This window comes from Balaenoptera physalus (genome assembly GCF_965194825.1).
Source record: "Balaenoptera physalus genome assembly, chromosome: 6".
NCBI lineage: Eukaryota > Metazoa > Chordata > Mammalia > Artiodactyla > Balaenopteridae > Balaenoptera > Balaenoptera physalus.
Genome location: NC_138885.1, coordinates 47,215,603 through 47,240,183, shown reverse-complemented (window position 1 = coordinate 47,240,183; position 24,581 = coordinate 47,215,603). Strand labels below are relative to the sequence as shown.

The 24,581-nt window shown below is 37.2% G+C and overlaps 1 protein-coding gene across 30 annotated transcripts in view; it reads left to right on the top strand.

Moving 5' to 3' along the window:
• NEB (nebulin) overlaps positions 1 to 24,581 on the top strand; it is a 215,487-nt gene that overhangs the window by 112,535 nt on the left and 78,371 nt on the right. For all 30 annotated transcript variants that reach the window (XM_082464810.1, XM_082464809.1, XM_082464808.1 and 27 more), the window contains 19 exons: positions 555 to 866; positions 1,720 to 1,923; positions 2,390 to 2,494; positions 3,462 to 3,569; positions 4,942 to 5,253; positions 9,359 to 9,562; positions 10,958 to 11,062; positions 11,209 to 11,316; positions 11,714 to 12,025; positions 12,714 to 12,917; positions 13,761 to 13,865; positions 14,759 to 14,866; positions 16,273 to 16,584; positions 17,387 to 17,590; positions 18,311 to 18,415; positions 19,008 to 19,115; positions 19,962 to 20,273; positions 22,310 to 22,513; positions 22,870 to 22,974. In XM_082464810.1, coding sequence (XP_082320936.1) covers positions 555 to 866; positions 1,720 to 1,923; positions 2,390 to 2,494; positions 3,462 to 3,569; positions 4,942 to 5,253; positions 9,359 to 9,562; positions 10,958 to 11,062; positions 11,209 to 11,316; positions 11,714 to 12,025; positions 12,714 to 12,917; positions 13,761 to 13,865; positions 14,759 to 14,866; positions 16,273 to 16,584; positions 17,387 to 17,590; positions 18,311 to 18,415; positions 19,008 to 19,115; positions 19,962 to 20,273; positions 22,310 to 22,513; positions 22,870 to 22,974 — 3,537 coding nt within the window. The remainder of the gene's footprint in view (positions 1 to 554; positions 867 to 1,719; positions 1,924 to 2,389; positions 2,495 to 3,461; positions 3,570 to 4,941; positions 5,254 to 9,358; positions 9,563 to 10,957; positions 11,063 to 11,208; positions 11,317 to 11,713; positions 12,026 to 12,713; positions 12,918 to 13,760; positions 13,866 to 14,758; positions 14,867 to 16,272; positions 16,585 to 17,386; positions 17,591 to 18,310; positions 18,416 to 19,007; positions 19,116 to 19,961; positions 20,274 to 22,309; positions 22,514 to 22,869; positions 22,975 to 24,581) is intronic.

The window sequence follows — 24,581 nt, the reverse complement described above, 5'->3', positions numbered from 1 at the left end:
TATTAAGTATATTTACACTATTGTACAACAGACATCCAGAACTTTTTCATCTTGCAAAACTGAAACGCTATGCTCATTATCAACAAAAATTACCCATTTTAAAACTACTCCTTCCAGTTTATTTGTGCAGAGGACAAATTATTTCTCAGAATGCCTTAAAAAAAAAGAAAATTGATGAGCCATGTAAGCACATCCCTCCGATATGTTCTCACTTGGGTCCACCCACATGACCGACTTCTGAGAAACTGCTTGTCACTGTAATTGAGCTCATTCAGTGTTCACTTTTTAATCACTTTTTTTGTGATTAAAACACATAATTTTCTAGCATAATATAAAGGAATCAATGTGGAGTTACCCTCTATAGAGGTGTGGAAATGAGTACCATATCTTCTTTTTTGGGTGAAAGCATGCCCCAGTGTGTAGCATCACAGCATCATGTTTGATGAAATTCCCCTGATGTCTTGAGGATTTCATAGAAAAGCATCATCACAGAGAGAGCAACTGGGACCAGCCCTTGCCTCTTCCTCCTCATTTACTGGGTTCTTTTCTTTCAGTACAAATACAAAGAAACTTATCGTAAGCAGTTGGGTCACCATATTGGTGCCCGGATGATACATGATGACCCCAAGATGATGTGGTCCCTTCACGTTGCCAAAATGCAGAGTGACCGTGAGTACAAGAAAGATTTTGAAAAATATAAGACCAGGTTCAGCAGCCCAGTGGACACGCTTGGTATCGTTTTGGCCAAGAAATGTCAGACTTTGGTCAGTGATGTGGACTATAAACATCCTCTGCATGAGTGGACCTGCCTGCCCGACCAGAGTGATGTCATCCATGCTCGGAAAGCCTATGACCTCCAGAGTGATGTGAGTACCCCCAATGCTGCTTCTGCATACTAGTGTTAACAATAATAATAATAACAACAGCAACAATAATACTAGTGCAATAATAACAATACAGTTAGCATGCCCTATTGAGAGTAAAATAAAATAAATAATTAGGATATATCTAATATATTATCTCTAGAACACCACATTACACACTTTACATTTTGTGATTTTGAAGATGAAAATAAAGGCAAGAGTTTTTTAAAAATCTCCCATCATAAGAAAAAAAAGTATAGGTATGTGTGGTGATAGATCTCAACTAGACTTACTGTGGTGATCATTTCGCAATATACACACATACTGAATCATGATATTGTACACCTGAAACTAGTATATGTCAATTATATCTCAATTAAAAATGCAAATCAAGAGCATGATTTGTAAAACTTAACATTACTATGTGTTGAAACTCACAACCATAGTTGAATTCCACCTCTTTTCCCTTAAAAAAAAAAAAAGGCAAGAGTTTTTGTGACTGCAACACTTACACAGCACTGGTCTAAGTATGTGGTCTTTTGGGGAGCTATTAGAACACATTTTCCAAAGCTAAAGAAACTCTGCTCTTGTGTAAAAGTCTTGTAATACCCTCAAGGGCAGGACTGTGTTTTTACTTTTCAAAAAAGATCTTTCATCATTCCTAGTACAATCCTCTGTGCCAAAAAATGCTTAGGAAAAAAATGTACTCAGGATTCAATAATGCTTGTTAATGAGTGATTGTGATGGCAGCTTTACGTGTTCATCAGTGCTTTGTGTTTCTCTAGTATGATCCATTTTGTGACTGTGAATCTGAACAACTAATTAATAAAAGTGTTTCTTGTCGGTTGATTTGAAGAATTTGTATAAGTCAGACCTTGAATGGATGAAAGGCATTGGCTGGGTTCCAATTGGCTCCGTGGAAATAGTTAAAGCCAAGAGGGCCGGAGAGATACTGAGTGATAACATCTACCGCCAGCGTCCAGACACACTGAAATTTACCAGCATAACTGACTCTCCGGAGCACGTGCTGGCAAAGAACAATGCGATAAACATGAGTAAGGTGAGTCTTCACTCCTCACCATCAGGTATAGGAATTTACCATAGAATGAAGTAAAAATTCTGACATGTTACTACATTTTAAAGATTCCTATAGGATTTACAATACCTTTTAAAATGATTTTCCCATATAACACCAAAGTTACTTAGTAATACTTCAGAATAGTAAACTGATGTTAAAAATACCATGTGCTGTAATTATTTCACGATTATAGATATTAAATTCTGCAACCCAATTATACTTTTCAGAACTGTTCAAAAATTTTAATAAGAAACAGCAAAAACTGAGTCAATGAAATAGTAAGCTAAATACTCTTGGAAATAGTAATTTATCTACATGAAAGGTAGGAATTTATGCAACTTTAGTAATTTTATTTCTACTTTGTACAGAAGAGAGGTGACTGACACATAATCAAAAGAAAAACTGTCTGTGAACTCCAAAATAATTTTCCTCATTTTTTTTTTCATAGCATTTATATACTGAAGCCTGGGACAATGACAAGAAAACAATCCATGTCATGCCTGATACACCAGAAATCATGCTAGCCAAACTCAACCGAATAAACTACAGTGATGTGAGTAAACTACTGATCATATCATGAAGAGAAAGGCAAAAATGAACTATTGTAATAATATCCTTAGTGAAATCTTTTGACTAATTTATTGTACATGCTCCAGAACAACATTGTCAATAAAAGAGAGAGTTCTTCCTTGATTCAAGAGATAGTTTTCCCTTGATTCAATTTTGGTCTATGTGGTAGGTCCACAAAGTAGACTAGCCTTTTATGAAGATGACACCAGAGAATGAAATGCTTTTGGGGAAGTATCCCAATAGGGAATATACTCTTAAAGCCTTCCGCTACAGGTCAGTGTGCTTATCAAGTCATTATTTATTCAACAACGATTTAGCAGGCAGTCACTAGGTTAAAACACAGTGAGTTACCGTACTGTGTATTCTTTTGCCGCTTCATTGTGTTCTGGTTACCATTTAATGCTATTTGCAAGCATTTTCCTAGCCATCTCTTTCAGGACCAACATTTTCATCAGAGTGAGGATTCTGAAACCCTAGTCTACACAGATCAATCAAGTTCTGTGATGATAATCCATGGTAAAATGGGAGAAAATAAGGACAACGCATTGAGTTGTTGACAAATCCAAATATATTCAATTTAAAAATACTGTGTTTATTCCTTCTCCTTCTTTGGCATAAAAATGGCCTTCCTTTTATATTAAGATCGTGACAATAAATAGCTGGGTTTTTGTTTTTGTTTTTGTTTTTTTTACGGTTTTGCTTGCTTGGCAAAACAAAATTTTAGCAACCTGATGCTGATTTCCCCAAAAAACTTTTGAGATTTACTAATCAATAAAACATCAAAGTTTAAACCACGTGCCTTAAAATCCTTGAGCACCTATGAAAGTTTTCTGCAAACTCACACTAATACTTAATTTTGTGTAGTTTAAATGAGGACAGAGAAAGCTTAGTAATAAATAGCTAAAGTTTTTACGAAAGGAGTAATGATTGATCAATTCTTTTTTCTGCAGAAACTCTATAAACTTGCTTTGGAAGAGTCAAAGAAGGAAGGCTATGACTTGCGCGTGGATGCCATTCCAATCCAAGCAGCCAAGGCATCAAGAAATATTGCTAGTGATGTAAGTTGATGATTTTGAAGAGGCATTTCTTACTCAAAGATGTTAACAAATGGCAGCTTTTACAGCTTTTCTTGCCAGAAATTTAGCCTGCAAGTCTCAATTTCCTTTAACGATTCCCCCATGTACAAAGTGGCAAATGAAAACAAAGAAAACAAAAGATACTATATCCAGTATACCTGCTAATCTGTCAAAGGTGGAGTTATGTTCTTTAAAAATAAGTATTTTATGAACACTAAAAATGGGCTCATATTTTTGAGCCTCAGAAGTTGAGCAGCTGATGACCCAGACGTTTGTAAAAACCGTTGTTGTTAAAGACATTGGTAGCACATGTAAATCAGCCAACATAAATGTGAACTCTTTCCTACTACTTCTATCCGTTTACTCTGGCATTCAGAGAAGATGTTAATTATGCATACGTTTTAGAGTTTTGTTTAATCCTTTGTTGACCTTTAGTGAAGTTCTCCTACCAAGATGCCCATAACTGGACACAAGAACAAGTTGAGAAGTAAGCAAAGCTTTTACTCAGCACCCACTTTCCTCTCCTCTCTAGTCCTTCCTGTGTCATGAGAAACATCTCCTGAGGGTGTCCAGTACCCTCATTCTGTACCAGGGCTCCTTAAGACCCAAATCCAGACTTTCCTTCTTCTGGAAGTGTCCCAGACCTTAGACATATGCTTCATTCCTTCCATTATAAAAACTTTTTCTGGCTGTTAACCTGGAGAAGCCCACACTGTGACCATCTCATGGTAAAATGGGCCATAAAGTATTATTCTTGAATTTTAAAAGTAGATAGAGTGTTAACCCAAGTTATTACTCTCTCATGGTTGAAAGTTCAATGACATTGACAGGCAAATAAGGGAGGTATTTCCTGGTGAAACTTTCTAAATGTAGCCTGTATCCTTGACCATGGAATTCACTATAAATTCTGATTACAAGGGAAATATTCTAAAATAGTCATCATATTGAAACATTTTTAGAAAAAGCAGTCACATGTTTAAATTAAGTAGATGCTCTTTTATTTATTTATTTATTATTTTTTTTTTTAGATGCTCTTTTAAATTGTACAAGATGTTTTATCTTTACTTGTTAAGCAAATGTAAACTAGGCAGTATAGTTTAGTGGAAGGGGAAAATATTAGGAATCAGAAGCTCTCCATTCTAGTCTCAGCCCTGCTACCTGCTTATGATGTGACCTTGAACAAATCACTTAACTCCTGGAGGCTTCAGGTTTCTATTTATAAAATGGAGTTGATAATATTAAACTTTCTCCCTCACACTAGTGGTGGGGAAAATCAAAGAAATAATGTGTCTATGAAATGTGATATAAATAAGATGTCCTTATCATTAGACTTATATCTCTATTCTTTTTTCAGTACAAGTACAAGGAAGACTACCGTAAACAGCTTGGCCACCACATTGGGGCCCGAAATGTTAAGGATGACACCAAGATGATGTGGTCCATCCACATGGCCAAGATCCAGAGTGACCGGCAGTACAAGAAGGACTTTGAGAATTGGAAGACCAAGTTCAGTAGCCCAGTGGACATGCTGGGAGTGGTGCTGGCCAAGAAGTGCCAGATCCTTGTAAGCAACATAGACTACAAGAAACCCCTTCATGAATGGACCTGTCTGCCTGATCAGAATGACATCATTCAAGCTCGGAAGGCCTATGACCTTCAGAGTGATGTAAGTGGGTTTAATATTCTTTAGCAAGGTTTCAAGAAGGGGTTCTAAGTTTTGTGCTGTGGAATCTTTTGCCAGTCTGGTGAAACCTATGGACAACTTCTCAGGACAGTGTCATGAGATGCATAAAATTACACACACACACACACACGCACGCGCACACACACACACACACACACACACACACACACACACACTGGTTTCAAAAGAAACCGATTACATTGAAATATGGTTATCAAAATATTATACTAAGCAAGGGGAGGGACAAATTAGGAGTTTGGAACTAGCAGATACACAGTACTATACATAAAATAGATAAATAGCAAGGACCTACTGTATAGCACAGGGAACTATATTCATATCTTGTAATAACCTATAATGGAAAAGAATCTGAAAAAGAATATATATATATATAACTGAATTATATATAACTGAATCACTGCTGTATACCTGAAACTAACACAATATTGTAAATCAACTATACTTCAATAAAAAATAATAAAAAAATAAATTAAAAATAAATAAATAAATAAAATTAGATTATCAGGAGAAAAAAATTAAACTAAATATGTGATGTAGTAATATAGATGCTTTTTTATTGAAGTGTAGTTGATGTACAATATTATGTCACTGGTGCACAATATAGTGATTCACAATTTTTAAAGGTTATATGCCATTTATAGTTATTATAAAATGTTGGCTTTATTCCCTGCATCGTACAATATACCCTTGTAGCTAATTTTATACATAATCGTTTGTACCTCTTAATCCCCTCCCCCATCTTTCCCCTCCCCGCTTCCCTCTCCCCACTGGTAACCACTAGTTTTTTCTCTATATCTGGGAGTCTGCTTCTTTTTTGTTATATTCACTAGTTTATTGTTTTTTTAGATTCCACATATAAGTAATATCATACAGTATTTGTCTTTCCCTGTCTGTCTTATTTCAGTTAGCATAATACCTCCAAGTCCATCCATATTGTTGCAAATGGCAAAATTTCATTCTTTTTTTACGGCTGAGTAGTATTCTGTTATGTATATATATAAACGTCTTCTTTATCCATTCATCTCTTGATGGACACTTAGGTTGCTTCTATATATCTTGGCAATTATAATAATACTGCTATGAATGTTGGGGTACATGTATCTTTTCGAATTTGTGTTTTTGTTTTTTTCGGATGTATACCCAGAAGTGGAATTACTGAGTCATATGGTAGTCCTATTTTTAGTTTTGTTTGTTTGTTTGTTTAATTTAATTTTATTTTTTTTTTATACAACAGTTTCTTATTAGTCATCCATTTTATACACATCAGTGTCTACATGTCAATCCCAATCGCCCAATTCATCACACCACCAACCCCACCCCCCACCGCTTTTCCCCCTTGGTGTCCATACGTTTGTTCTCTACATCTGTGTCTCAATTTCTGCCCTGCAAACCAGTTCATCTGTACCATTTTTCTAGGTTCCACATATATGCGTTAATATACGATATTTGTTCTTCTCTTTCTAACTTACTTAACTCTGTATGACAGTCTCTAGATCCATCCACATCTCTACAAATGACCCAATTTCGTTCCTTTTTATGGCTGAGTAGTATTCCATTGTATATATGTACCACATCTTCTTTATCCATTCATCTGTCGATGGGCATTTAGGTTGCTTCCATGACCTGGCTATTGTAAATAGTGCTGCAATGAACATTGGGGTGCATGTGTCTTTTTGAATTATGGTTTTCTCTGGGTATATGCCCAGTAGTGAGATTGCTGGGTCATATGGTAGTTCTATTTTTAGTTTTTTAAGGAACCTCCATACCATTCTCCATAGTGGCTGTATCAATTTACATTCCCACCAACAGTGCAAGAGGGTTCCCTTTTCTCCACATCCTCTCCAGCATTTGTTGTTTGTAGATTTTCTGATGATGCCCATTCTAACTGGTGTGAAGTGGTACCTCATTGTAGTTTTGATTTGCATTTCTCTAATAATTAGTGATGTTGAGCAGCTTTTCATGTGCTTCTTGGCCATCTGTATGTCTTCTTTGGAGAAATGTCTATGTAGGTCTGCCCATTTTTGTATGGAGACACAAAAGACCCCGAATAGCCAAAGCAGTCTTGCGGGAAAAAAACGGAGCTGGAGGAATCAGACTCCCTGACTTCAGAATATACTACAAAGCTACAGTAATCAAGACAATATGGTACTGGCACAAAAACAGAAACATAGATCAATGGAACAAGATAGAAAGCCCAGAGATAAACCCACGCACCTATGGTCAGCTAATCTATGACAAAGGAGGCAAAGATATACAATGGAGAAAAGACAGTCTCTTCAATAAGTGGTGCTGGGAAAACTGGACAGCTACATGTAAAAGAATGAAATTAGAACACTCCCTAACACCATACACAAAAATAAACTCAAAATGGATTCGAGACCTAAATGTAAGACCAGACACTATAAAACTCTTAGCGGGAAACATAGGAAGAACACTCTTTGACATAAATCACAGGAAGATCTTTTTTGATCCACCTCCTAGAGTAATGGAAATAAAAACAAAAATAAACAAATGGGACCTAATGAAACTTCAAAGCTTTTTCACAGCAAAGGAAACCATAAACAAGACGAGAAGACAACCCTCAGAATGGGAGAAAATATTTGCAAATGAATCAACAGACAAAGGATTAATCTCCAAAATATATAAACAGTTCATGCAGCTCAATATTAAAACAAAACCAACCCAATCTATTTTTAGTTTTTTGAGAAACCTTCATACTGTTTTCCACAGTGGCTGCACCAATTTACATTCCCACTGACAGTGTAGTAATATATATGCTTTTTATTAACACATTAAATAAAAAGATCTAGCAGTGGGTGTAAAACTAGCTTAATTTCAAAGAACTGATGAACATAAATATGCAAGATGTCTACAACAACTATAACAGAATATGAAAGTATTTATGACTTCTACTGCTGATAAAATTCCATGTAGTGTTAATACTACCATCATCTGTTGCCTATAGTTATAGCTAAAAGAAATGCTATGTTTCAGTTAGAGGTGAAAATAAAGATGTTTTTTCTATCTAAGTTCATTGATGCCAGGTTAAGAAATCCTGATTTAATGCAACCTGATTTTCCAAATGAATTTATTGCATTATCATTTTTCTGACTACTTATAGGAAATATCTATTATAGCTTGTGGAAGGAAATATAAGAATGAGTTATATATATCAAGACAATTTTTCTAAGAAGCTGAAAACAGTATCTCCCTAGAAATATGTTAAGTATTTTTGTTGTCAGCCAGTAGATTGTCCTTGGGACTCAAATACTACCTTACTGGTATAGTAGCTCCTTGTTTTTTTGATCAGCTCTGACAAGTAGTCACTTTTGGAAGAATGATAAAAGTGGTGGCATTGTAAAAAAGAGTTTCCCAAAAAGCCATAAAAACAAAAAGAATTGTTACTCTTACTTATGAGAAAAACTCTCCTTCAGCCAATTTATTTAAGTTCAAAGAAGAAACATGAAAGCAGGATAAAATATCTTTTTTTTTTTTACTTGAACTACAACACAAGAAGAGGGACTGAGGATAAAATAAGTAAGAGTAAAAATATATATACTCTTTGGCTTAGAAACATGAGTATAGAATCATCTGAAAAAAGATCCCTTTTTGTTATCCCGAGAAAACACGTGGATTCAGCGTGTGGAAGTGTTCATCCTTTCTTTATGTTATGCAATGGCTGTGAAGGCCCCTGCCCAATGAGATAGGAACAAACTATACTCTAACAGAGAATTATTCCCATACAAAGAGGTATAGGCAATCAAATCAGAGAATAAACACTTTGTATCAGGAGGCAGGCAGGAATTTCCTTAAAATGGTTTTTCATTGATGAAATCACATATTATTAGAGATTTCATAGGTCTTTAAAACAGCAAACATTGACTACCTTCAGGGACAAAGTGCTGGACTAGCCATTCTACACCAAAGTAAGGCAGTCCTGTGTCTTCCCTGAAATTTACACAAGATGCAGAATTATACACCATCTGTATACACCATGCTAAATCAAGATTAGACATCAGGCTGTGGAGGTAATTTCTACACATATTTGACATTGTTTCATTTTCAGGCTATTTACAAGGCTGATCGTGAGTGGCTGAGAGGCGTTGGGTGGGTGCCCATTGGCTCTGTGGAGGTCGAGAATGTGAAGAGAGCGGGAGAAATCCTGAGTGAAAGGAAGTACCGCCAGCCCGCAGACCAGCTCAAGTTCACATCCATTACAGACACCCCAGAGATTGTCCTGGCAAAGAATAATGCCCTGACCATGAGCAAGGTGAGTCTCCAGCTTTTGCCAGTTGCCTGTGTCATACCTTCCACAGACTGGGCTTATAAAGTGAGAAATGTCTTAGAGGATTTCCAGAGAAAGGAGAGGTGATGGGCTTAATTCTCATGTAGGCCTTCAACAGAGCATGTGCTTGAATCCTAGTTGGACCTGCATGCTTCTCTCAACCCTGTGTCCCCTCATTCTCTGTGTGGGTGAGGAAGTACAGCCTAGGACAGTTTCTCTGGAGTAAGGCATACACTCCTCTGAGCAGTGACCTAGAGACATCCACAAATGCACTACTTTTCTCTGCACATTCTCTTTGGCAGAGCAGACTCAAGGCATCAGCATCTCTTTATCCATCCTGTAAAAAAATATGCAGTCATTTTGCATTTTGTTCAGAAGTCTTGGAAACACAGTGTGCATAGCAGTGCCAGTGCACAACTCAAATTACTTGCTTCCAAAACCATAGGTTGTAGAAATCCCACTTTGGAAAGTGAGATGTGACTGCTGCTTTCATTTTTATTGTACAAGATCGATGATCGCTTTTTTCCTCCCGAGTGCTGGCAATCTTTGATACTTGGCTAATTTCTTTATCCAATAGGTAGGCCCTTAATATGCACAGCTGAGATTGAATTGAACTTTTCTGAATTCTCCCACACCTGCCTGAATGTCTTCCAGATATCTGGATAGTGAGAATGAGGGCTCAGTGCAGAATATGAAATTGGCTCTCAGATAGCAAACTCCAACGTTTGGGGTATTAAAACTCCAGAAACTCTATTCTATACCACACTCATCAACAGCAGTCACAGTGATAATAACAATAAGAAACATAAAATTTGTTGAGTGCCTACTATGACTCAAGCACTTTACATATGTTACAGTTAATCTCGAAAAAATACTCAATAAAGTAATACACCAATTTCACCTCAACTTAAAAAAAAAAAAAAGAGATAAGTATAAAGTTAAAAAAAATACTTAATGAAAAAGATATGATTATCCCCCTCCAAAAAATGAAGCATGTGAGGCTTTATGTACCTTTCTCAAGATCACACAGCTTGGACATAGGGGAGTTGGGTTTGACCTTGGGATTGATTCTGCAGTCTAGGGATTTCTACTATAACATAGTTCTATAGCCAAGCTCCATCCTTGAAGGTTCTGTGAGTAAGCTTGAGAGTCACTGGATGAAAAGAATCAATAATTGAGATCATGATGTTGCTTTACATTGGCTATGAAACGATCATATGTCTGTTTAAATATTGCCATGATTTACTCTCCCCATACCCTTTTGCTTCCCTCACCTCCATATAAGTTTTCAAAGGCTATTTTACAGTTAAATGAGTTAAATTTTATAACAACTGCAATGTATTGGCTTTAACAAAGGGTTTTACCTCACCTCCCCCATAGCATTTATATACAGAAGCCTGGGATACTGACAAAACCTCCATCCACGTGATGCCGGACACCCCAGAAATCATGCTGGCCAAGAGCAATTCTGCCAATATCAGCCAAGTAAGAGATTTCCTGATTGTTAAGTCAGCCTTTAGTCTAGGAGTAATTAAAATACTTTTTCCATCTTACCACCTTCCTTACTGGAAGTGGCCTATTAACTTTCTATAACTCTTTTCTTTTTCTGTTGTGTATTCTCCTCCACCTAGAAACTTTACACCAAGGGATGGGATGAATCAAAGATGAAGGACTATGATCTGAGAGCTGATGCTATTCTCATCAAGAGTGCCAAGGCCTCGAGGGACATTGCCAGTGACGTAAGTGCTCTCTGTCTAACCACCTCGGTCTCACCTTGCTGAACAACCACAGTGCAGCTGGTGGGCCACACTTTGTAACTGCTTCCTCATATACCCCTCCAGTCACACTTCCTACCTTCCAAGACCTTTCCCTTTGTTGTCTCGGGGAAGAAAAACACATTTTGAAATTGTAGTTAGAGTTGTTGCAGAAAAAGTTTTCAGCAGTGAAGATATGTGATTACACTACTGTTACGTTTATGACAGCATAAAACATTAGTTTAAAATTGTTCAGAGATGTCAAAATTATTCAAAATATGAAAGTCTTGTCCATTTGCTTGTGGGTTTTCATGTTGTCTAATTGTCAGCATGCATATGGTTTTAAAACTGGGCTTTTAAACATATATTCCTTATGTTTTAGTACAAATACAAAGAAGCATATGAGAAACAGAAAGGCCACCACATTGGAGCCCGGAACGTTGAAGATGACCCCAAGATTATGTGTGCCATACATGCAGGGAAGATTCAAAGTGAAAGAGAGTATAAGAAGGATTTCCAGAAGTGGAAGACCAAGTTCAGTAGCCCAGTGGACATGTTAGGCATCTTGCTAGCCAAGAAATGTCAGATTCTGGTCAGTGACGTTGATTATCGAAATTACCTGCATCACTGGACGTGCTTACCTGATCAAAACGACATTATCCAAGCAAGGAAGGCCTATGAACTACAGAGTGATGTACGTAACGTGAACTTTGGGAAAGGAGGAGTGGGAGGACATAGATTTGTTAATTGTACAGACAGTGCCTCTGTGAACAGACTCATGGGTTGCTCACTGCACAACCTCAGGGGGAGCCATTCACATTCTTAAAACAAAACCCATATTTAGGAGTTATGTTATGGGAATCAAAGAACATAGATGAAGAACCCTACTTAGGTCATGTCCTCCCTGGCCTAGATTCCAGACTATTTTCTTCATGTCCTTTGTACTGTCTGGCAATGAAAATATATTTCAAACAAACATAAATTATCTGAACATTTAAAAAATAACTGCCACTATTGTACTATATCCAAAACGCTAAACAGAGTTTCACCCTATTACAGGATGAAAATGAAATGAGATATGACAAAATATCTTTAAATTTTTTTTCAGTTATATAATTTCTTTGAAATATCAAATAATTACCATGAAATTTAGCATTATTACCATTTTATCCTTATTCATGGCTAGCATAAAAAATTATGCTTTTACAAATTACTGTGTCATGGATATTGAAACCCCTGATTCATGTAAAATCTCAGGTCCTACTTTTTTGGAACCACCATCTTCTGTGCTTATCAACCCCTCAACCCCGTGAACTTACTTTCCAATTAAGGGATGCTATGTCTAGCACTTGGAACAATATTTCTGTCTAATGTCTCTGTAGAATGTGTACAAAGCAGACCTGGAGTGGCTGCGTGGCATTGGCTGGATGCCGGAAGGCTCAGTAGAAATGACCAGGGTGAAGGGTGCTCAACACCTGCTGAATGAAAGACTCTACAGGACACGCCCAGAAGCCTTGAAATTCACTTCCATTGTCGACACGCCAGCGGTTGTCCTGGCAAAAGCCAATTCTCTGCAAATGAGTGAGGTAAGAACCATCCTACCGCCAGGCTCTCCTTTAGCAGGACTCTCTTCTCAGAAGATGCCACCCAAACGGAGCATCTGTGGATGAAACAGAGAAAGTAGATTGTTTCTCTTCAAAGACTTAAAGTGCTTGGAGCAACTCTGAGAATCTCTTAGTTTAGTTTAGTGAAGGCACATGCTAAGTAGAACTCTGACAAATGCCAACGCGCCTTTCCCCTACCTCACACACAGACTTGGAAGCACTGAAATGAAAAATGTCACTCCATTACAACTCAGGAAAGCAAATACTTATTACAAAACCTGTGGCATAATGCTACACGTTAAATGGTAGAACACTGTATTAGTCAGGGTTCTCCAGAGAAACAGAGCTAATAAGAGGTATATGAGAGAGAGATTTATTTCATGGAATTGACTCACATGATTGTAGAGGCTGGCAAGTCCAAAGTTTGCAGGGTAGGCCAGCAGCCTCAAGACCCAGGCAGGAGTTGCAGTTCAAGCCCAAGGTAGTCTGCTGGCAGAATTACTCTTGCTCAGGGAAGGTCAGTCTTTTTTCTCTTAAGGCCTTCATCTGACTGAACAAGCCCCCCACATCACAGAGGGTTATCTGCTTTACCCAAAGTCCACTGGTATAAATGTTAATCTGATCTAAAAAATACCTTCACAGAAACATGTAGAATAATGTTTGACCAAATACCTGGGTACGCTGGCCTAGCCAAGCTGACACAAAAAACTAACCATTGCAAACATATAACAAAACATTTTCCCATGTTAAACAGTTGCTAAGGCTTAATGTTCAGATATCCATCTCTATTGCTGTATTAAAATAATATTTTCCTTCTCTCCACAGAAACTATATCAAGAAGCCTGGAATAAAGATAAAAGCAACATAAGCATTCCTTCTGACATGCCAGTCATATTGCAGGCCCATATCAATGCCATGCAAATCAGCAATGTAAGAGGCATAAATATGAAGTGTAAATGTCTTTATGGGACAATATCTGTCAGCTTATGGGGTGTGTTATAATGGACAAATTACCTGCCTTAGAAATGTTTACAGCTTTGGGTGCTAGACACTTCCTCTTTGGCTACCATTCCCAATGCAGTACGAATGGAAATTCTCTTTCAAACATTAGTTTAGATACATATCTGGGTCCCTGCATTGCAAGAGGTGGGATACCTGAATCTCATTGGTGTCCTTCTTTCAACCTTGAAATCATTGTCCTATATTCAATGTCCACAGCTCAGTTTCATTGTATATTAATTGAGAGTAATGAAATCCCTGGTAAAGTGCCTCTTACACAAGTAAGTAAGTATAAGAGATAACAGTCTCTATTGTCTTTATAGGTTCTTGGTTGATCCAGAACTTTCTTGTTTGACATTTCAAGGCCATAAGAAAAGTCAAACTTTTAATTATATGCGAAGTGTAGGATAGGTATGATATCTATGTCACATCCCTTTAGCAGACCTTTGAAAAGTCAAAGGCCAACATTGGGAAAAAATCTTTATCAAGTCTTACATGGTAACTTGATGAAGGTTCTCTAGGTTCACAGTTGATTCTTAGTTCCCATTACTGTATAGTGGGATATTTTCACATTGTACTATATTGTGGTGAATGCAAATAATTCAAATATTAGTAGATTTAGATGTTTAGCTTTAAAATTGTAGTCACAAATACCCTGCACTCCATAAAGTAAATAGGCAATAACCAAAAAAGGACTCAGAAGTGACTGTTTTTTCTTATGCTGCCTTCATTTACATTGTGCTTTGTGATTCATGTCATGACTACTTTGAATATGTCTACTGATTTTCCATTCTTGTGAGCAAACCTGTGTTTTCCCTCAATAGAAACTCTACCAGAAAGACTGGGATGAGGCCAAGCAGAAAGGCTATGACTTGAGAGCAGATGCCATTGAAATCAAGCATGCCAAAGCCTCCAGAGAAATTGCCAGTGAGGTACAGCTCCTTCTATTTCCTTGTGGATTGTCTTCTCTATACAACAAATAGGGAGAATATTTTTCAAGAATTTTGATTTGGTTTGATTTTTTTTAATTCTATGCAAACAATTGCATTTTGCCTTGTGCTAAAGACTTTATTTTAAAATATTAAAATGGGATGAAAAACACTGAGGTAAGCATAGGTGAAGTTTATGTGTAAATAACTTCTAAGCTGTTTCTAAGTAGAAGTAAAATATCATGAAGATCTATACCAAATTCTTGGGAAAAATTCAGGAACCAATACAATGTGATTTTATCCCCCAAATCTTTAGGACATTCTCCATAAATGTAAATCACAGATGAAAGTTTTATACAAGACTTAAGACCGAGATCACATTTTATATACAAGATTTTATGCTGGAGGCATATGTATACTCCTCTGAGTAACCCTTTGAAGTTCATTTAACAGTAGTTTTAAAACTTACCAGCAGTCAAAATAGTTATTCTACCAAGGCCCCCCAGCTCCAAATCTTTAAGCTACCTTTGTTCCTTTTCTTCAAATTCTTCTCTAGTTTTTATCTTAGTATCCAGCTGTCTCTTCCTTCTTATTTCTCATTTTTATCTCTAAAAAGGCATAGCCAATCCATAGTATCTGCCTTATTCCCAGCTGTCTCTCTCTCCCTTTTGTCCAAACTTTCCTATGTTATCCAAATATAGGAAAGAAACAGAAATGATCTTACTCTTGTCCTAAGACACTGAGAACAAGTGTGGAATAGATGGAAACTCTTATCCACAGGCCTTTTGTTGTCATCTTCTGATTCAAACCAACAACCTTGTCTTCCATTCCTGAAACATGCTCCTTTCTTGTCTGTCTCCAAAACCACACATATGACTTTTTCCTACCTGAAGTACCTTCAGTACCCTTGGGGACCATCTAACCTAATTTCCACTTGCCAGGCAACCTTAGGGACAATGATTATCCCCACTGTGCCTTACTTTTCCCATTTGAAATATGTGATAATACTAATATCCACATCATAGAGATGTTCTGAGGATTAAATGAGGTTATAATTGCCACGATTCAACTATTTTTAACCAAAAAATTCAGCAGTTGCATATGAATCAACCTAATACATTTGAAACACTCATAATAGTGTCTGACATATAGTGATTGCTAGTAAATGTTAGCTATTATTTTTTTATTACTCTTGTTCACCATACTATTTCCCTCCTGATTTGTTCGTGTCCTCTGTGAAACTACCTAAAATAGCCCTAATTTCTTTAAAGTGAACTAAAATATGTAATAACTACCAATTTGAGCCAATTTACATTAAGGCTAAAAAAATATTCCAAAACCATTTAATGAAAAGTCCTCTTCATACATTATGTCCATATGTCTTTTTATCTTATTCTTTACAACTTTAGTACAAATACAAAGAAGGTTACCGTAAGCAACTGGGCCACTACGTGGGTTTCCGCAGCCTACAAGATGACCCCAAATTGGTATGGTCTATGCATGCTGCCAAAATCCAGAGTGACAGAGAATACAAGAAAGCTTATGAGAAGTCTAAAGAAATCCACACTACACCGTTGGACATGATGTCCATTGTTCAGGCCAAGAAATGCCAGGATCTGGTTAGCGATATTGATTATCGCAATTATCTGCACCAGTGGACGTGTCTGCCAGACCAGAATGATATGATCCAGGCGAAGAAAGCCTACGAACTGCAGAGCGATGTGCGTATTCTGTCTCCAGACTCTTGGGGAGATGTGTGTCTATGTGTTTAATCACAGAGTATTCCTTAAGGATGTAATTTAAACAGTAATCTTAATAGAATCTAACATATTCCGTATTTTTCTGTAGAGTTTTTCTGAATATTTTCTATCTTACGGAGGATTCCTTCTTATAAGGCCTTATTCATCAGATGAAAATCACTCTCTTATTCTATGTAACTAAGTAGAAAATTTCAATCCCAGTTGTCCTGATCCATTACATTTGCATGATCAGGTATCTAAATGTCAGAAATAGATGTAAGCATAAAAAAATGTTGGATTTCAAGTTTATCTGACACATATAGGAAAAATCTGTATATATATATATATTTAAATAATATGTTTAGAGAGAGAGAAAGAGGAGAGGTGTACATAGATATAAGTATGTATTTTGCTTTTCATTATACATGCTTCTAAGAAACTTTTTCTCCCAAATTCCTACAGAAGTTATCCCCAGTGTCACATAAAAGGCAGATTTCAAGTAGTGAGCACAGAAGCTCAACCTTGCATAAAAACAAAATTATGTGCCATTGCTGTCTGTCATTCCACAAGTGCTAGTTGTTAGCCCTGCTTCAGTTCCTGTAGGATACTCTGAACTTCTGCCAGAGATGTTAACACTCAAATATTAACATCTAATGTTGATTCTTGAGTTTCATGGGACTGGCCACCCAGCTGGTTTAAGTAGAGGTAGTGTGTGGTTTGCTGGTATCGTGCTCTAGTAGGCAAATTGACTCCTTTGTACTCTGTGGTCCTCTCCTTCTTGTAGAATGTGTACAAATCCGACCTGGAATGGCTGAAGGGTATTGGATGGTTGCCAGAGGGTTCCGTGGAAGTGATGAGAGTAAAGAATGCCCAGAATCTCCTGAATGAAAGGTTGTATCGCACAAGGCCTGAGGCCCTCAAATTCACCAGCATTGTTGATACCCCTGAAGTTATTCTGGCAAAGATCAATGCTGTACAGATCAGTGAGGTAAGTCAATTGATGCTCTGTTCAGAAACATTGAAGAAGTCTCAATAAAAATTATAATTGTGAACTTTAAACTGCTAACACCAGGATTAGAATCTTGAACATTCATGTATCCAGATAGAATTTCATATAGCCCATCAATTAACAGCATCCACATTTCATTTGTTTAGATAATTCTTTGGTCAATATAAGTGTGGTAGGCATCTTCATGTTCCATATTCTCTGAAGTACACCTTGAACACATTTTGTAGACCTTGCCTGTAATACAGGTCCACCAGTTAATACAATGATCACAATGATCACCTTTTTACTGCCATTCAACGGTGAAATAAGTTGAAAGGTCCAGGGGCAGCCCCGATATTAGACATTATGACAGTTATTTAGGCCAAGAAAGCCAGGACTTGATTTGCAATGTGGATTATCATAGTCACCTGCAATGAGAGCTTACCTGCCAGATAATTACATGTGAATAAATAGAAGAGGATCTATTTACTATCATGCTTCTGACTCGTTTACATTTATATTATAGCACACATGAATGTATTCTTCTTGCTGAAGTCACTTTTGCCACCTTCTAAATAAAAACACAGATGAAAAAAAAATGTGATCTCCATTTACATCTGAACACATCCAAAGAAAACCTCTAATTGTACCTATAATTTTATTCATGTGGTAATTGGCTTATGTACTCATCACAGATCCTTTGTTTTTCATTTTTACCAGCCATTGTATCGTGATGCCTGGGACAAAGAGAAGGCAAATGTGAATGTACCAGCTGACACTCCATTGATGCTGCAGTCCAAGATCAACACCATGCAGATCAGCAATGTAAGACCCTGCACATCCACTTGCTTCACACAGTGTTCTCTGCCTCACCAAACCTCTCGTCAAAATGCTCCAGAGAGCATTTAGCAAAAGGCATTTCCCTAATATTCCTTTTACTTCTAGTCTTTAATGATAAGTGTCGTTTGTGTGTGCTCGCACACCTACGTATGTGTTTATAATATAGAGACGTGTGTCCTTATCTTTGTTGGAAGGAAAAATGCCGTGGTTTATGCCAAACACACGACATCAAAACATATATATGCATGTATAGTAATACTTAGTTCTCTTTTTAGTGGCCTATCATTGATTTTTCCCTTTAAAAGCCAAACAATATGTATAATTTTTCTCATTTTCACATGATTTACTATCTTTTAAATTCCCTTCTTTAAAAAAAAGTTACCAGAAGAGAACTTTACTACATGTCATTAAAAATGTGCTGGAGCTTAAGTTCAGTATGAAACCAGTCTATTTTATAAGTCTTAAGGGGAGATTAATTTTTCAGTGTAACTGTTAACATATTCTTGAACACATCAGTAATGCGGGCTTAGTAGCTCCCTCTTCATATTGACTGTGGCACTGCAATCTCCGTTTGCAGAAACAGTATCAGCAAGCTTGGGAAGATGTCAAGATGACTGGCTATGACCTGAGAGCAGATGCCATCGGGATCCGGCATGCCAAGGCTTCCAGGGATATTGCCAGTGATGTGAGAGCTCCTCCTTGCCCGACCTTAACAAACACTAATTCATAGACACTCAGAGAGTTAATACTGTACTAATCTTTAATTCCCCAGGAATTATATCTAAGTAGAATGAAGGGCATTGTTACTAGTGTCTTGCTTTAAAATCCCCAATTCAAGAACAACTTTGACAACAATTTGATGACCCACTTAACTTCTCTGCTTGATTCTGCTCTTCGTATGTTTAAGCACAGATTTTTCTTTTCTTTTCTTTTCAATATCTTCTCAATATCCGTTAATGCATAAACACAGAGATCCAGTGGGTACAAAGAATTCTACTGTTTCTTGAAGTGCAACATGCATAGGTGGTTCCTGTGATAATTTTATGCAGTACATGGACAAACATTTTTTAAATAGTTACGTTGGTTTTAATGTGTGCTAGAAAAATACTGATTTTTTTTCCCATTTAAATAGGACTATAAATTTTAAAATAAAAATATTAAATAAGTTTAAACTTTAAAATATATTTATTTAGACAAAGAATCAAGTTGACAAAGTAAAGTATGCAGTACAGGTGGTGCTTTGTGGCAAAACATGTGAGAATGGCAAACAGTGACTGAAGTCTGGGAAACAGTGGGCAACCCTATATTGGAATCCAGAAGCACAATTCTTGCCTTTGAGGTGTTCACAATGTTTTCATGCTTACAGAAGACAAACCAATGTATCAAAAAGTATAAAACTTATAGTATGAATTCAAAGAAAAACAGTGCCCCAAAAAGGGTAATGTAAGGGAGATGGAGTTATTTGAGCAGGCTGTCTAGAAAAAGTGAGTTTGGAGAAACAATTCTTCTTTCTTCTGTTCACATCCACCAGTATCTATACAAAACTGCTTACGAGAAACAGAAGGGTCATTACGTTGGGTGTCGCAATGCCAAGGAAGATCCTAAACTGGTCTGGGCAGCACATGTGTTGAAGATGCAGAATGACAGGCTGTACAAAAAGGCCTACAATGACCACAAGGCCAAGATCACCATCCCGACAGACATGGTGTCCATCAATGCTGCCAAAGAAGGCCAGGCATTAGCAAGCGATGTGGACTATCGCCACTACCTACACCATTGGTCTTGCTTTCCTGACCAGAATGATGTGATCCAAGCCAGGAAAGCCTATGACCTGCAGAGTGATGTAAGTTGTTGCTTGTGGTGCCCGAGGGGTGAGCTATTGCCCAGGAAGACAGCCTTCCACAGCTTTGCCCGTTCACTCCTGCCAGTGCTCAGGAAAATGCAATTCTCCCTGCCTAAGCACTTACTTCCCTGTAGTACTTTACCAAGTTAATTAATCACAAGCCTTAATGCCGGGCTTATTCAGAAAGTTTTCATCTTCATTGCTAGTGGTGCTACCAGAATTTTTCTATAGATTTGTTAATGTGTGTACTGTTTGTAGTTTATTAAACATAGGCATCTTCATGGTTCTTCAATTGAATGACAGGGGCTGTCTTCCTTGAAATTAATTTGAAAGGTTAGCAGCATGCTCCAAACTCACTAGTTTCCCTTAACTTGGTATTCTTCACAACATTGTTTTATTAATTTACCTAAAGTATTTTTAGATTTACTTATCTTTTTGCCGATTTAATCTTTTGAAAATGATGAATTCCATCAGGATGTTTGTTTCTTGTACAGAATTAATACCTTCTTTTAATTATCTAAACTTGGTTGCCTTAAGCTTCAAGAGATGCTTTCTCATAATGAATGAGTTTGTTATAGAAAAGTATATCCATCATTTGAAATGAATTGCCAACTGGTGGATTTAGTCCCATTTCTAGATAAATGCAGTCTCTTCATTATCCTGAACCACATTAGTATATTAAGGAATGCATATCAATCAAGTTCTTAAAGAATGAGGAAGGGAAGCTTCAAAATCTGTATGTAATCCTCTTCAAGAATCCCTTCTTCCAAATTTTGGGTATCCACAATACTTTACACACTAAAACATATAACATTCTTCATTAAGGTAGAAATTTCCCTACATTTTCACTCCTCTTCAACTCCCTATTTTAGTTTGATATTTGTATCCTATTAAACAGTTATTAAAATACCATTTCTGAAGAACACAGTTTTTTTTTATGAAATTAATAATTGGTGTTTCACATAGAGCAATTATATCTGGTTAACCACTTAACATATACCTGACAAAACAGGTTTAGATAGCCAAGAAAATGCAAATTCCAATTCAAAGGGAAGTGCTATATTCGAAAAAGAAAACTCAGTTGAGATCAAAATTGTGGAAGTAGGGATTACATTCTTAATTATCCCTTTAAAAGTAATTATTAAACACACCATGTGCCAGGTCTTGTGCTAAGCACTAAAGGTACAATGGGGAATAACGAAGAACAAGACAAACTTCCTGACTTTAGGGAGTTCACACTGATAAAGAGGAATAGATGTTAACTAGAGAATATCCATAAAAATGGGATGGCTGAGAAAGAATGATCATGGCACTATGAAAAATGAGGTGGGGAAAGCTTCTCTGGGAAAGCACTGATTTAGGGGTAAGAAGGGAGAGTATGAGTTTGTTCCATGAGGAGGACACAGGGTGCATTCCTGCAGAATGACCAGTGTATGCAAAAGGAGTGGTATGCAAACCACAAACTGAAAGGCCAATGTGGTCAGAACACATGGGTAAAAGGGAAGCACATATAAGATGAGGCTGGAAGAATAGGTAGGGACTGATGCTAGACCATCATCACCTTCTAATCTATGTTAAGATTTTGATCTTTATCCTGAGACCAGGGAGAAACCATAGGTTGGGGGGATGTTGTGACATCAGATCTGAATGGTGAATTTTGTAAAGATTATTCTGGCCGTTGTGTGGAGAACTTGCTGGACAGCCTATTATTATTGATTTAAAAGTCCACCTTGGCTAGTGTGATGATTACCAAAATATTCAAAAATCTTCCACACATCCCCTAAGCAAAGCACTCCTTCTGCATCCTTCTGCTTTCTAGACTACGCATAGGCACCCCAACACAGAGCCCCCTGCCACGGAAAACAAAGTAGGACAAAACACTGCTATGCATATGAGGAATTATTTTTGTCAGGCCCATGCACGGCTTTATCATTGTTTGTGGAAGAGAAAATGCAACATGAAAAACTGCTTCCTTACTTTACCACAATTTAAAAAAAAAAAAACCCTGCCTCTCCTAACTTTGTTTTCTTTCCCAGGCCATCTATAAGGCTGACTTGGAGTGGCTGCGTGGCATCGGCTGGGTGCCCATAGGGTCTCCCGAAGTACTGAGAGTGAAAAATGCCCAACATATCCTACAAGACAGTGTCTATCGGACACCCGTAGTGAAACTCAAGTACACAAGTATCGTTGACACACCTGAAGTTGTCCTTGCTAAATCAAATGCTGAAAATATTAGTATTGTAAGTCACATTTTTCTTCTATATTAAAATTAAGTTCATGTTATAGAAAATGATAAATAATTAACCTGCTAATCTATTTGTAAGATAATAATATTGATGATAGCAAAGATTTTAATAAGTAATATTGACACGGTTGTTTTGTTATTGCTTACTAATTTTAAACCAAAACTCAAAGTATGAATAAAAGGTATTAATACAGATTTCATATCAAATTTGAGTAACTTATGTGAAAAGATTCTGGAAATTTTTACCTTAGTATGAAAAGATTTGGGATCAGAAAAATCGAAAGTTGTGCACTGCAACTAGCAAAATTACAAACTGTGAAGTAATTTTGTTATCGTTGGTTCTTTCCATAGCCAAAGTACAGAGAAGCTTGGGACATGGATAAAACTTCAATCCACATAATGCCAGATACTCCAGAAATTAATCGCGCTAGAGCCAACGCTCTTAATGTGAGCAATGTAAGTACTGCAACAGACTCCCTTTTTGTTTGGAAAATCACCCAATTGGTATGAAGATATCACTAGGGAACTCTTCATAGCCAAGGAAGAGAAGATTGAGTGGGTAAGGAGGCCCTTGACCAGGAGTGAGGAGAGGGGCAGACCCCTGGCTCTCAGTCACTGGGCAAGGCCAGTTATGGTGAAGCAATGTCAACATGACAGAAGAGAGAAGGGAACAAGGAGAAGAAAGATAATGAAAGAGGAATGAAGAGACACACAAAGAAGAAAGGGGAATTAACAACAGATTCAGACGAACACAAAATAATTATGAGAATTCTTTTCACAACTTTATACAAATTAATTTTAAAACCCAGATCTATAGGGGATTTTTAAGGAAGTTATAAATTACTAAAATTGAGCCCAGAAAAAGAATAAAAACATATTGCAAGAAATTAATAGGTTATTAAAGACTCTCCTTCCTCCTCTCTGATATCAGGGTCACCCAGAATGATTTCATAGGGGAATTTTTTCCAAACCTCAAAAAGTAAACAAACTGACAGAGAGCCTAATGAAAGAAGGAAAGCCATCACCATTATTAAAACTTGTCAAAGAGAGTTCCACTAATGAAAACTGTAGACCAATAATAATGGGGAAAATCTTAAATGAAATATTAACAAATCAAATTCAGTAACACATGAATATGATATGATACAAACAACTAGGGTTCATTCAGGAATGCCAAGAGTGTTCTGTATTCAGAAACCTAATAATGTGATAGAACAAAAGAGAAAAATCATATGCTCATTTTATTAGATTTAAGAAGACATGTGGCGGGGAGGAGGAAGGGTAAGCTAGGACCAAGTGAGAGAGTGGCATGGACTAATGTACACTACCAAATGTAAAATAGATAGCTAGTGGAAAGCAGCCGCATAGCACAGGGAGATCAGCTCGGTGCTTTGTGACCACCTAGAGGAGTGGGATAGGGAGGATGGGAAGGAGACACAAGAGGAAGGGGATATGGGGATATATGTATACATATAGCTGATTCACTTTGTTATACAGCAGAAACTAACACACGATTGTAAAGCAATTATACTCCAATAAAGATGTTTAAAAAAAAAAAAAAAGATGTGTGGGACTTCCCTGGTGGCACGTGGTTAAGAATCCACCTGCCAATGCAGGGGACACGGGTTCGAGCCCTGGTCCAGGAAGATCCCACATGCCGCAGAGCAATTATGCCCGTGTGCCACAACTACTGAGCCTGCGCTCTAGAGCCCGTGAGCCGCAACTACTGAAGCCCACGCGCCTAGAGCCCATGCTCTGCAGCAAGAGAAGCCACTGCAATGAGAAGCCCACGCACCACAACAAAGAGTAGCCCCCGCTCACCACAACTAGAGAAAGCCCCCGTGCAGCAACGAAGACCCAATGCAGCCATAAATAAATAAATAAATACTGATGAATAAAAAAAAAATTTTTTTTAAAAGACGTGTGACCAAATCCAATATCCATTCTTATTTTTAAAAATAAAATCTTAGCAAGATAAGAATAAATGAATATTTTCTTGTCATAACTAAGAATAAATCTCATATCAAAGGCCAGGCTCAACCTCAAGTAAGTAAGCTTCTCAG